The sequence below is a fragment of the Lingula anatina genome, chromosome 9, assembly GCF_051362555.1.
Source record: "Lingula anatina isolate TDL-2025a chromosome 9, LinAna3.0, whole genome shotgun sequence".
Lineage (NCBI taxonomy): Eukaryota > Metazoa > Brachiopoda > Lingulata > Lingulida > Lingulidae > Lingula > Lingula anatina.
Window position 1 is genome coordinate 10,961,900 of NC_141775.1, and position 15,038 is coordinate 10,976,937.

At 35.8% G+C, this 15,038-nt stretch overlaps 1 protein-coding gene and 1 long non-coding RNA gene across 21 annotated transcripts in view; one reads left to right on the forward strand and one right to left on the reverse strand.

Annotated features, from left to right (window-relative positions):
• LOC106167553 (basement membrane-specific heparan sulfate proteoglycan core protein) overlaps window positions 1–15,038 on the reverse strand; it is a 123,032-nt gene that overhangs the window by 80,454 nt on the left and 27,540 nt on the right. For 14 of the 18 annotated variants that reach the window (XM_086996182.1, XM_086996181.1, XM_086996180.1 and 11 more), the window contains exons 3-6: window positions 6,503–6,532; window positions 4,805–4,970; window positions 3,733–3,884; window positions 779–1,315 (exon numbers count right to left, since the gene is read on the reverse strand). In XM_086996182.1, the coding sequence (XP_086852308.1) occupies window positions 779–1,315; window positions 3,733–3,884; window positions 4,805–4,970; window positions 6,503–6,532 (885 nt within the window). Of the gene's footprint in view, window positions 1–778; window positions 1,316–3,732; window positions 3,885–4,804; window positions 4,971–6,502; window positions 6,533–9,780; window positions 9,857–15,038 lie in introns of those variants that run through there. The other 4 variants (XM_086996190.1, XM_086996191.1, XM_086996188.1 and 1 more) reach the window with 3 other exon arrangements.
• The window catches only part of LOC147759898 (uncharacterized), a 34,521-nt gene continuing 29,349 nt past the window's right edge, over window positions 9,867–15,038 (forward strand). The window contains exon 1 of one of the 3 annotated variants that reach the window (XR_015331220.1): window positions 9,867–10,008. This is a non-coding gene — a long non-coding RNA (uncharacterized LOC147759898). The remainder of the gene's footprint in view (window positions 10,009–15,038) is intronic. The other 2 variants (XR_015331219.1, XR_015331218.1) reach the window with 2 other exon arrangements.

Genomic DNA, 15,038 nt, shown 5'->3' on the forward strand with positions numbered 1-15,038 from the left:
TCCGGTGGTGCACTTTCCACCATTGCAAAACATATATTTTATTTCAAACCCATAAATCTTTTAACCATGGAAATTAAACTCCATTGCAAGCAATTTTTCAATTTTTTAATCACCATTCAGGGGTTAGGCACTGACCTTCAACGAGGCCAACAGAAAGTTATGACTCATTCAGACGTAATTAACCTTTATGGCAAAATATTCAGTGGAGCTTAAAAAAAAAAAAAACAGGCACAAACTATTTTCCTAACAACACCCTCAAGAGGTTATCATAACTCTCTTAAGTTATCACACATTCTGTTCTATTGACATTTATGAAATATTCTGAATGATCTCTTTAACTTCCTCTTTCTTTTGTTTTTCATAATTTGAGTGTACAACTCAACACAATCAAGAATCTCACCAAACACATTTTTAAACAACCATTGTTAAAGAATATCCACTTTTCACACCTCACACATTGTTATAATAATCATAGTCTTTGATAAATCATGCTGAAATTTTATTTTTACTATTTTTATACTAATGATATGAAAAACAAAACATTCATGCACAATAAGAGAAATAATTTCTGCAGCTGTTCAGTTCGAAAGTTTAAATAATTGAACAATATAGCCCCCACCTTTCAATATAGAAAGAAGAGGCTAATATCTCTCTCTCTCTCTCTCTCTCTCTCTCTCTCTCTCTCTCTCTTCCTACACACATGCGCACACACACACACACACACACACACACTTTTTTGTACCTCTCTGTCATATACAAATAGTAGTGGTCATCTTACCGGCTACAGGAATTGGGTCAACCAGGTTGGTGACCTCGTACTCCATGGCTCCCTGAAGTGCATACGTCCTCCTGTCGTATCCTCCCGCGTACAGACCCAGATTCAGAGGAATATTCTCCGTGATATCATCATCAAAAATCTCCACATTATAATTCCTATATAGCTCGATATCTGAAACACCATCAGCCTGAGTGGCACTGGCAACAACGCCCCCTGGTGTTGATCGTGGATAATGTATTCCAAGGAAATCGCCTTTTTTGACCTCCCATGCACGGTTTAGTTTAATTTTCTGGTTACCTATAGGAGCTGGAGGTATTGCCACCTTTTGGAGGAGAACCATGTCTTTGTCCCCTAGCTGGCGCCATATGCCAAGATAAGCTGTTCCAACACTTGTCCCCCTGTATACAGTCCATTCAGTGACGTAACCATCGCAGGCAAAAGCATTATTTACCATCAGATTTGCCCAATTGTTTCCAAGGCGCGGAAGATCACCAACAGGGCGGCCCGTAAAAGGCGGGCACGGCCTACTAACACCACCTACAATGAACATGCAAAATCGCAATTCCTCCATATGGACTTTGGGGAAAGTTGTCATTAATGAGCTGCTTGGCAAAAAAGCATTGCTTTGTTAGTGTCTTGCCATTGTCATGCATAGATGGTTAAGCAGGTAGAATAACTTGACGATACAAACACACATTTTGTTAGCTTGTTGTCTTAGCATAAAATACATCACTTCAAAATTTTTCAGGAACTGTAGCAAAGCTATATGGCAGGGAGTTTTTATTTTAGCTTATTAAGAGCACAACCTGCTGTAAAAAAAGTACTCGTAGGCAAAGTAAAGCAAATTCATATGGACGACTTTCAGAGTAAAAAGACATCACAGATCACACCAAAATAAAGAAATATATATATATAATAATTCATGCCATGATGTTAATCTTCGAAACAGTCACAGATGGATTTTTTTTCATACTTCACAAGGAAATGGATATCATTAGCCATAATAATAGCTATATCAGATACTTGATAAAGCACTCGATCATACACAATCATTCATACCATTTCACAGTATCTCCAATATAAATCTATATTCAAACTTACACATAAATCATGTCCGTTTGATTCAAACTAGTCACATGAATACCAAATTCACTCAAACACAAACCAAATTCCACAAAACTGGCACCCTTCAAGTAAGGTATGGGCAGTTTCCACCTTGATACTTCCTCCCTATCCCTATAATGGTTTAAGCCCTTCAGTGTATGAAATTGTTATCCTATTCTGTATACGACTTAATCAGCTAATACCTTGAGAGCCAGGCCGTTAATTTGTGTTAAAAATTATTTTAATATTTCCATGATGAAATTAAATATAAAAATTATTGTCAGTTTTTTTTTTTTCAGTCACTGATAAATATATATAATGTCCATCATCACTGAAACAAAAATTGCAAAATGTTTCGAAAATTCGTTAACAATCTGTACCTCATCAATATGTAACAGACCCAAAACAAGTATTTCAGTTAACAACAACTTAACAAAAGCATGATTAAAATCACAATAATGGACTTGACTGAAAAGCAATTTAAAAGAGAACATTAGGTAAATCCGCCTGAAAGAATTGGTCAAATTATTGGTCTTGTTAAAATTGTGTCAGTTTCTCCAAACAATACACCTACTGCAGTAACTATTCAAGTACCTAGGAATGCATCATCTAGCCTTTTTCTTAATGCACCAGACTGCATGCTTCCATTTTACGCTGACAGGGCCTTGATTTTATTTATTTTTCTAACATCTAGAATTGTTTTCTGCTATTTATCTAGAAACATAGTGCACAAAAAACTCTACCAATGACCCTATAGGCTAGTCTACGTAATCTTTCAACATCACTGTCAAAGTATAACAAATGCCAAAAAGTAAGAGAACGCGATAAAAAAATGGTAGTATTTTCATAGTGATCTATTTTTTTCAATTCTATCTAAAAATCTGAACTGATAAAATTATGCAAATTGGTCTCCTTTAAACCAAAGCATGTTATGTCTACATCTGGGTTTCTTTCTTGTAGAACTAAATTTAAATCATTTTAGTTGCTCTAATATTCTATTCTACCACAAAACTGCCCCGGCATAGATTACATACGTAACATTTGGCAAAATCTCTCTTCATTCGAATCTCTACACCAGTAACATTCCTCAGTTAGCTCTTCATACCAAAATATTTCAAGCTTTTAAAACAAGCAATAAAAACATTTGCAAAATATTTGGCATGCATGATAAACAAGACAAAGCTATAGTTATTTTAAGACAAAAAGCATTCACCAAGCAAATTTTGAAATCTAGCAATATTCTTAGATTAATATTGAAATCAAATAGTCAACCTTCACTGGCAGTTGTCTAAAAGCAACCATGCACTTCATGCTGCACAAAAGCAAATTAACATATAAAAATGTGTCTATAACACACAAAGCACAAAATTTAGCAAGTTGGCCATTAAAAACCATGTTTCAATACCAATATGCAGTGTTTAAAATATAAAATATGGCATAATAGCAATTCCAATGTTTTAATCATATCACTCTACAAAGTTAACAGTGAAATGAATTCAAAAATGCACACTTTTTTAATTGTTTGCATTGTTTCAAACTTATTTCAACTAATTTGTGGTGAAATAGATGAGTGTTCTTATCATACTTGTACAATCAAGTATTTACTGTATATGTAAAGTGTAACTTTCAATCTATAAAACTACAAAATAACTCAGTGCTTGTGATAAAAAACAACTACATTTACAATCCACTGTGAGGCATACTTCAGTCTCAGTCATTAACAATTTTCTAAATCCAAAACAAAATCCTCATCCATTTTATACAATTACTACAACTGCACTAACAGTGCCATCTACAGTTGAGTCCACCACAACCTGCAGTGCCACCTATTGACAAACAGTTACACTTACCTCCCAGTGCTCTGAAGCTGAACCCCAATGGGCTGACCCTGTATGCTCCAATGTACCCACTATTCACTGCATTATTGATGACATTATAGAGATTAAGTTTGTCGTAGTAGCCCTGAGTGCCCAAGTCAAATGTCACCATGAGGGAGCCTCTCCTTGAAAAGTTAAATAAATAAATAAATAAATAATTAATTTACATTTATTGTGGTTCTCCCTTTCAATTATTTTTTTTAATGCATCTGTATGATATAGCATTGATTATATGAAAGTATACCATGTACAATGTAGAAAATTTGTAATCGATTAAACTACACCTGTTTTTCTGGTCAATATAAGATAAATACAGAACTAATGAGAAAAGTGCATAGCAATGGCAACGACACAGGTGCTGGGTTATATGACCATAAGTCAAGCTGCAAAGTGTTTGTCCATAAAAGAAATGAAAAGAAAACATTGAGATAGAATTGAGATGAAATGTATTAAAATATTTTAATATTTACCTTTTCTCTTTTTTCCTTTTATTTTAAGAAAATACCCTTGTATGTTAAAATGACCCATTATGCCAACCCGTGTTTCATAATTTATTTTTTTATCTCAGACTGTGTTCCCATTACCTTATTTTGTACTAGCAGGAACGATCTATCTCAGCAGGGATTCTTGCTAAGATGCAGTGATTGCAATCAGCTAATTGTCTGGCACACTCATTCACAAAGAAACATGAGCAGCATCATCGAACATAAAGTTTTCCCCGACTTTACCCAAGTACTTTAATATACAAGGGAGTGTGACATTTAACCAACTAAAGCTGAATGCAATTTAGATAATTTGAAGGACTCACAAAATGTCCCTGGTCTGCCCCTGAGAGATCTGCTGCCGATAAATATACTTTTCTCCTGTAAACTCTCCAATCCAGTGTCTACCCCACATGTTAACAGTGCCATCTACAATTGAGTCCACCACAAACTGTAGTGCCACCTATTGACAAACAGTCACACTAACCTACAAGGGGAATAATGTGTAGATGTTTTGTGGCTGATATATGGCTGTTGTCCAACCCAGGGAACATGCCACTTACCTAAACTGTAAAATATTTATTTGTTGAGTTCCGTCTATGTCAGCAAAGAGTCTCGTCAGTGCCGCGGCCAACTGTGTGGAAAGCTCTTGGAATTCTGGGCTATACCTGTCTGACAATGCTGGGTGATAGTCCATGGACGTGATGTTGATTGTGACACGAAAATATTCTGAAATATTTAATTGTTGGAAGAAAAGTGAGAGATGAGTGAAGATCTTAAATCGCATTCAGAACAGTGGACTAACTAGTCTGCAGGTCAAATATGGTGACCCATTAAAAGGCTTACCATCTAGTCTTCTAGTAGACTCTGAACAGGTTCTCCAAGGGGAAGTTTTCAAGTGGGTTGGCCATATTTGACCCTTGGACTAGTTAGTCCACTGCTCTGAATGCTGCCTTAGAGGGCAAGGGGGATAAAGTGGCAATGTTTTGAAGCTGATTTTTTTTTGTTTTGTTTTGTTTACATGGACACTTATTTCATGACAAGATGGCTTTTTTCTATATTCATTTACTAGTCTTCACAAAGTAGAATCAAAAATGTACTAGTAAGTGACAAAAAAGGCTCTTTTACATTTATAAAAAAGCCATTAAATAAACATATCTCCATCATTAGAAGTGTATTGACTAACTTTCAAACTAACCAGGAAATCTGCACTAGCAAACTGCTTTCGGAAACATATATCAATCTTCAAGAAATAATCATTTTCTTTTTTCATAATTGTCATCATAGACCATATTACAGTGTTTCCATCTTTAGTAACATGTTCAATACCCCATCAAGAAAAAGGTTAAATATACATTCATAATTATTTTACCACCCCTTAAAAATAACAAGTTGATTGTTAGCATGCCAGGGTGGTTCTTCAATGTCTCAGTGAACTTAGAACACTATGTGATTTTAATGTATTTTAATGTACACAGATTGTCTTCCATCCACAATCATGCAAAAACTGTTAACAATACTTGTCGTGTTCTCAGTTGTTTAATAGGATTTTCTAAAAACAAAAGTTAATTTCATGCAAACCTGAACATGTCTACTTGATACTGTTGGCTCTTTCATTTTAACAATTTTTTCTTAAAAAAAAAAAAAAAAAAGAGCTGACAATAAGAATATTCATTGCAAAGAACAAAAAACTCCATTTTTTTCAAATGCTAATCACAGCTGCTAAATCATCTTTCTCAAATTTCTATTTTTACCAAGTATTAGAATCCCAGCTCTTATATAATAAATTTCAGTAAACCAGTGACAATAAAACATTTGCTAGTTTCCGCAGTCAAGTTATGATATAAAGCTGAAACCTTTAACAAGCTTTTGGCATGAACAAAAGGTACATATAAAACCATTTTTGGACAATCACAGTTAGGTTAATTGGTTACCATGGGGTCACATACATAAATTTTACCATTAAGATTTAGTGTTAAAGAACAATCAACAAACCCAAATTAATCTTTCCATCAGTGATTATCTAAGTGAATTTAAAACAGACTAAAAGTTAATAAAACTTAACTCATTAACTCTACCATTTGAACTAAATTACAATTACTACCAATGAATACCCATGGCGAATTAATTGTCTTGAAGTACTGAAAACTAAAATGTTACAAGTTGAAGAAATTAGTTGCCTACTTCACATTTATTTAAATTAACATTACGGTAGTTAGAATTTTTTTAAATAACTGTTAATCACTAAATCTAACTTATACCTTGTCTCCCACCACTAGAGGGCGTTGTAGCTAGAATGTATGAAAGTATAAGGTTCAGTATGAATGTAAAACATTTAATATTCTCTGCTCTAGGGGTAAATGAATAAAGCATGAGCTATGCTGGTCTGTGCAAAAACAAAAATGTCTCAATCTAAAATAGGATTTTCCTATGTACAAAGCCTTTAAAAATAAAGCAAGGTTGGGATTGCACCTAAAATAATGGCACTGAAAGAGACCATTCCCACAGATATTTAGATCGATCTGTCCCCCTGGGGAGTCTCACTAGATTGCTGTCAGCTTAACCGGCTTAAATGTCTGCCCCGCCTACTAAAAGCTGTACGGGGGTAATTAACTTATATGTGTGCTCAGCGCCTGGAAGCTGACAGCAATTTAGCGTGAACCCTTAGGGAGTTAGGTCGATCCAGATAGATCGATCTAAATCTGTGGGAACCCAGTCAAAGGGAGAGAGAGAGACCAGTCATTGAAAGAACAAATAGGTAGTCAGATTACAACAGCTGATGGCAATTGGTGACATACATATATTCCTATACTATGTGATCTGTAGTGGGTGTGCTACTCAAGAACCAATGTCTAATGTGTGTTTGGGATATCTATGTCTTCTAGGTGAAGGTCAATTTCAATGTGCAATATATTAGTTCCCTATATTTACAATGAATGTACATAATAAAATTCTGGAAAAAATTTTTTTTAAATTTTGTGACAAGATTTCTTATTCAACTCAAGTTTTTAGCATGAAATATTTGTATTCATTTGGCAGAAAATTTCTTCACTTTTGAAAATGTGTGTTTTACACGCACATTTTTTTTAAATAGGGGTTTCTCAATTTCAATTTTTAAATACACAGTAATTTTACACAATAATTTTGTCAGCAAATTGCAGGTTATAAAAAACACAGGCTTTTCCAGGTCACTTTAAAAAAGAAAACAAGAATTGCATTCCACATTTTAAATCTCAGTAATAACAGCAACTGATTACCCCTGATAAAATGACTAAAAAAATACACTGTCATGTTTCAGGTCTGTAACCCTGCAAATGACCTTACATCACTTGTGAATCTAACACCACAAACATTTTTTTCCAAGTAAAACAGAAAACAGAAACCAAAGCTCTGAAATGGTGTAAGTGTCAATGTTAGTTTGGGAATTGGTAGTTAAATGTGTCAGGCCACATGTGAGTTTGTATTCTCTTTCTTCTTTTTTTTCTGTCTACAGCACCTTTTTTTCTTTTCTTTTCTTTTTCTTTTTTTTTTTTTTTTTTTGTCTGTAAAAAAAGTTTTCCGTAAGAAAGACAATGAAGCTAAAATGTTGACTTGAGTCTTGATGATTTTGTTCTTTGCCATAATATAATAAAACATGGGCATTACAGCAGATGGCACCATAAACAAGTGTCCTGGGTTCAAAAGCAAATCAAATTTTAGCCCAATACTTCAAAGTTTGATCTGACTGAGAAAAATGTCAAACCTCAAAGACCTTGGATGGTTTTATCATTAACATGCACAGTTCACTGAGCATCTTTGATGAATTTTAGACTTTAAATAAATGTAATGTTATTACAAAGTTCTTTACTGGTTTTTGGCAAAATGTTTCATTGATAGCTCAAAGTTTTCTGAGGGTGGAAGTTATGCAGCCATTTTTTGGCAAAAAGTAAAGCCTATTCTTGAGTTACCCTAAGCATACATTTGACTGAGATATTCCTAATTCATCATTACATCTTTATCTAATCAAATGAGACTGATCCACTAACTGATCCACTATGTGAATGTGTTTATAGCTAATAAAGCATGCTGGGAAATTCTTAGAGCACATTCAGAACAAGTTGATCCGAGGACTAACAGATCTGCTGATCAAATATGGCTGACCCACCTAAAACCAATGCCGACTAATTTGCTGATGGTTTCCTCACCTCCACACGCTCCCCCTACAGGGATCTAGCAATTAAACCTCAGATCCAAGATTTAATCCATTTAATGGCATGTTTTGAGGCAGGGAGACCATCAGGAGATTAAGTGGCATCCTTTTAAGAGGGGTCGGCCATATTTAGGCCACAGATCATTTAGCTAACAGAGCGTCTGTTCCGAATATGACCTTAAATGTCTGTGAAATGGCAGTGACAGGTTGAAAACTAAGGAGTGTTTACACAAAATCAGAAAAAATAAATTCTATTTTTTTTCTAGGGCTGCTTCAAAAAAAATGTATACATATAAATAAGCAAACAATTCATATATTTCTTCAGAAAAACAATGTAAATAGTCAGCAAGCAATCAAATGAAAACAGTGATGAATCTTTAGAACATAGCTAAAACTCAATTTATAATGCTGTACATAGATGTAGGACTTAAAAATTAGATGAGTAAGCACATATGTGAAATAATTCTATATAGCATTGGCAACAAAAATAAACCAAAGCAACAAAAACTTGGCAATATTGTGCTAAAAAGCTTTCAAAGCAAATGGTATCATTTGACAACATTATGTAAGAAAACTGACACTGACATTAAATTAACAAAATTAACAACAAATAAACATTATACAACTTTTATAATTTAAAACATACTTTAAATATTTTAATTCTTTGAAAAAAAAAGCAAAAGCCGCAATTCAAAAACACAGGAAGAAAATTCGTACCAGCACATTTAACACAATCACAACTAACGCAATATAGGATTCTGCTCACACCACCGCACATTCATGCATACAGTCACGTACTGCTTAAAGACTACACATCAACACATATTCAAACTACTACTATGTACATATAAACAGAAATTCTTTCTTGATAAAAGCCATTCAGGAGGCTGTCAAAGACACTTTTCAGTAAAAGTGAGAGGGAAATTAAATTACTGCCACCAGCCAAATGTAAAAATAAACAGGAATACATTACCAAAATGATCGTTTCTATCAAAAAAAATCCCTATTTAAGTTGGGCCAATAGTCCGTAAGTAAAAAAATGTCTTTGAAAACATCAGATAAATCCACAGCCATCCAAACATTATTTCTGAAGGGATAACTAACAACTTCCACACATGTAATTACCAGTTAATATCCAGTAAATCTGGATAAACATCCTACAGCGTGTGTAACAAGGTTATGAACTGGACGTATGTTTATTTACACATCTTTCCCTTATTAACAAGCCATGTGTAATATCTTTCTATGGATATATCTTTCATCACTAACCCATCCTTAGAGCCATTTAGATAGGTCTTTTTCAACCAAAATAATGAAAAATGCTTCATTTTGTACAGATTTACAGAATACCTTTCCTTGTTGACTGTTCTGTCCAGCTTTCTCTACCGACTTGTTCTCACCTGAGCCTCTGGTGGCAGTGGTGGGATAATGACTGACCCTATTACCACTAGCTGGGACATGAAAGAGGTCAGAGGCAGTGACAACTGTTTAGACCAATAATTACCCTTACAATTCCACCTGAGAGTTAGTTCTGATCAAGCCAGCAGAGATGCAACACCACATAGTCATCAAGCAAAGGTATTTTTTGTATATACACAAAGAGAACTTTTCTTTTAGCATAACTACATAGGATCCAATGAAGTTATCTGGACTTACTGATTTTAACTACAGTGACCTAAGATTTCTTATTTAGAAATTTGTGGATGGTGTATTCATCATTTGTGCATTTGGCCCCAATAGGATGTGTAATAGCTCAACCACACATGCAGAGCACATGTACTTATGCATACTTGCCTTAAATTGCACTCACAAACATACACATATACAAACATGTTCATGTAGGGTTGTATGCCTCTGTGCAAATGCGCTCAGACAGACACACACACACACACACACACACACACACACACACACACACACACCTTTCTTTCTAACATATGGACCCCAGACGGGCCAAAGGATCCAGCTAAACAATGACACCACCTGACCTTCCATATAAACAGCCACATCCCAAGTTCCAGCGCCCATTTGTTTGTATTGTTTAAACCCCTCGACACTTTTCACAGGTACCCTTCCAAAACAAACTGCAGAGCTAATCTAGGCCTAAGCCGCTTGTCTGGCAGCTTGCTATATATATATTCAGCAGAAGTCAAGTAGGGGTACTTTTCGGTGCCCATCTATCAATATTTTGATGGCTTTTTGATGTTTGCAACCTCTGCCGAGGAACAGTGTAAAGCTCTCCCCTTGACTTTGGTGATCCCCCCCAAAAAAGAGCAGGCTAAAATGATAAGGGGCATAGTTTTGAAAGAAGGAGGGTTGAAGGAAAAAGTAGGATATAATCAGACAAGGTGCTTCATAACTCCTTTTTTCAATATGTGTGTGTGTGTTTGTGTGCGTGTATGCGCGTGTGTGAAGAGGGCAGCCCGTCCTCTTTCCCACCTTTATTTTAAAAATTACAGACAATATCTCCATATCACCAATTGATTTACCATCTCCTTCAGAAAAACAAACTCAGAATGAAGTGCCAGAGCCATTAAAAATTAACACATCGTATTGAATGTAAAGAGGTTTACAGACAAGAAGTGCAGGATTTTTTGCGGTACTGAAGTAATCATTCTATTTTCTGATCAGACATTTTGTAAAAAGTGGAGATGGGCATTACAGCATGTTTGGCTTTAGAAAGTTGTGCAAAGACCCCATAGCCATACCTAGATCGATCTAACAGGATCGATCCATCTGTAAGGGGTTTCCTATCTAAATTGCTTTCAACTTTTGGTAGCTCTGATGTCTGGCAGACCAACTGAGAATGTTACAGGGTAATTAACTACCACTGAGCAGCTTCAGTAGGCATACCAGATATCTAAGCTGCTTAAGCTGAAAGCAATTTAGCTAGAAATCTCCCGGAGATGGATCGATCCTGTTAGATCACTCAAGGTATGGGAATGGGGTCTAAGGCTTACAAACAACTGGTGTAAATACCAGACAGATGTGACATGATAAAGAAAAATGTCAGCTACTGGTGTAGATAGAGGAGCCATAATCCTGAGGATTTTTGAAAACTGACCTCACTGTAACAGCTAATTAAACATCTTCAAAACAAAAAAAAAGAAAAGAAAAAAATCTAGATTAAAGGCCACGTGCTGGATTTTTTTTTATCCTGATGCTACAGTTGCAGCTGATGGAAAAAATCCTGCCGTTCAACCGCATGGAAATTCTACCAGTCTTGTTTATTTTCGTATTTATGCTATGTTTGTTTTTGCATTTGGGATCTATTTTTCTTCAATGTGTCATAGAGCCCTAAACATCCCAAGAGTGGCTTATATTTCCAAATTCCAAACAAATCAGGGGTTATTTTAGCTTGGAAAAGTCTTTACATATAGAAATATCAAAGGGCCTAGTCCATACATGTCATCAGTATGATTGATACTTGTATACCTACACCATTAAAAAAGTTTCAATAAACCAGCTTTTGACTAGTTACCATTTAACTCAGGGTGACAAATATGATGGATACGGGGGCAGGGGGATAGCTAGGATGGTTTCAACTGCTGGTCTTCACTTTTAGGTAGAGAATTTGGGACTTTCTCATTTTAGGCTAAACCTTAAGTGGTCTACTTAAATTAAGTGACTAGAGGTGTAATACATGAGATGGTTGCAATATTTAATTTAAGGGGTCTACTTTTGATTAATTTCAGGTTGATTTGTTCACTATAAAATGTCATTCTTAAGATTTAGACAAACTTTTGGTTCTTAGATTCTTCACACGCCTCCCCACACATCGTCCCTGCGGGGGACAGTCATTTAATCTCGGCTCCTTTGGGACGACACATGGGGAGGCGTGTGAGAGGCGGAGAGACTATTAAAAGATTAGGCGGTTTTTCTTTCATATACGTCCGCCATATTTAGTTCCCAGGATTTGTAAAGCCTGGCTCAACTCGTTGTGAATGCGATCTTAGACTAGGTTCCCATAAACCTATCCTACTAACAAGACTGACCTAACTCCTAGGGGGATTCTCTCTAATTTGCATCATTTCAATAGGCTTAAATGTCTGTCACGCCCACTAAAGCTGTTGGGGGGAGGGGGGGGGGGTAATCAACTTTCAAGCATGCTTAAACTGAATGCAATTTGGCGAGAATCCCCTTAGAGATAGATCGATCCTGTTAGTATAATAGCGTTATGGGAATGGTCCCTTAGTTCTCTGGTAGAACCTGGTTCAGGTGCTGGGCCCCAGTTGCTAAGTGTCTAACATGTGGCCCCCTAACACAACCTTCATCATTAGAAGTTCAGCATATGTCTTACCATTCCTCCTGAACACAATGGCTTTTCTGAAAATATGTCTTCTGATTGTTTAACAAAAACTAAAACAGCAGTCCGCTCAGCCATGTGTGATTTGTAAGCCACGGTCTGGAACAGTCGAGTTAAAAGGCAAGTTTACACAAACTGAGTTAAAAACAAACCAGGATGGGGATAATTTAAGTGATTTTGTTGCAAAGAGTGAAGTTTTATCAAAGCAAAAATGATATAGTGGTGTCAATCTTTTTTTCCTCTTACAACATTTTACCATAAATTGGTCTGTGCTCCTTGGGTTTGCCCTGAAGGCGATCCTAGCCACAGAGTGTAACTGTTCCTAACCACAACCTGGTGGTCTGGGGCACAATCACTAACATTAGTGAAGTGAAGTGGGTGGTATCTTAGAAACAACAGTGGATTTTTTTGTTTTGTTTTCATAAACTATTTTTTCAAGAATCAAAAATGGCAAAAATTCTAACCAAGAAAATAAAAGATTTATAGATATATTACAAGGGAGAGAATATGGGCAAACATAGTAAGTTTGGAGCTTGGTGGTATAAAAAGGCAGACGAACCTGATGAAGGGTACACAAAACATTTTTTCTTTTTTTTTGTTTTGAAATCAAGATGGTGCCAGCTTAAGTACGATTCACAATGAACCAACATAGGCCACAGGAAACGACAACATGTAACGAGAGTCATATAAACAATAGCAGGCACTGTGGGAACACGCAAACTCTAGCAGGACAAAAGGCTAGAGGTTTTCCTCAAATATTTCAATAAGTCATTTCCCATTATACGACAGCATGGCAGTGTCTTAAAAATGTACTTCCAAGTCCCTGCGAGACAACCCCATTTCCTATGTCTAACAACAAAATAGTGTTTGTTGGTAATGACCTGTAACTTCTCAACTTTGTACAGACTTTTGCCCATTGTCACAATTTACAACTGGAATATTGTAATTGGGTTTTATTTGTCATTAGAAGACATGGCCATTTTATAAATATAGAATATCTTTCTGTCAAGTATAAAACATTTACTAGAAAAATCTTGAAAGCAATCATTTCAGTTTTTTTTAAGCCTATATACATGTTCCCTGCTGCAGAACTCTTTTGCTTCTTTAAATTTCCAGAGAGAAAAAAATAGGAGAAAGATGATAACTCTGTCTAAAAATACCTCACCAGGAGTAAATATGTGTAAACAGCAGTGGCAAAAAAGTTTTATGGAAAAGATAAGTTGTTTTCAGCAGGGGGGAGAGGGGTACGGCAGAATTTATTTCAAATGTTTCTTTTTTCCCTTTAATCAGGATTCATCTCTACATAGTCAGACAGATACAGTCTGTTGGACATAATTTGGTCCATATCACTTCCAGATGTACCACAGAGTTTGCTATGTTCTATGCAGTGTTCCATTTTATTTCTTGTCACCTGTGTCACCCTTGTTGTCACCAGTGACAGATGGAGCAGACAAGTCATGGAGATACGAGCAGACGTACTATAGAGATACAACTGTCCTGATTGTTCAGATGCGAGATGAATTGAATGAAATTGATAGGCTGATGTTTATCACTGTACCATGTTATAATAATAATATGTACCATGGGACCTGAAGACATTGGGTCTATGACCCCATTCCCATAGATTTTAGATTGATCTATCCCTGTGAGGAGTCTCACTAGATTACTGTAAGCTTAGCCGGCTCAAGTGTCTGTCCTGCCTACTAAAAGCTGAAAGGGTGTAATTAACTATGGTGTGCGCTCGGCTGACTGCAATTTAGCGTGAACACCCAGGGAGTTAAGTTGATCTAAATCTAAAACTCTGGATCAATCTAAATCTCTGGGAATGCACCCTATTTAGTGACGACATTTGGGACTATTTTATGAAGACATTTAGGACTTTTTTAAAAGCTTTGGCCTTACAACAAACAAGTGCTATTATTTCAAGTGTGAAGTAATGTTTATAATATTCTTGTGACATTATGTGTCAAACCTGTGCCCTTCGTAATCCAATCCTGGATGTCTTCAAAGGGCTATTCTACAATAACCAATCTCAAAACATAATCTATTCTTTTCCATTAAACTTCTTTCAGACTTTCAAATCCCATGAAAAAGAATATGGCAATTCATCATGTATCTTTTGAAGTGAATTCATACCTATTAAAGTTGGAGTAAGAGTCACAAAGTTTGAAATATTGACATTTATAGCCATCTTTCAGTAAGATGTAGTCTAAGACATCCACCACAACTTCCAGACTACCAAAGATTACTTCTATGTCATAAAACGTACACAAACAGCCATTATACAGACTGAACGGGGAAA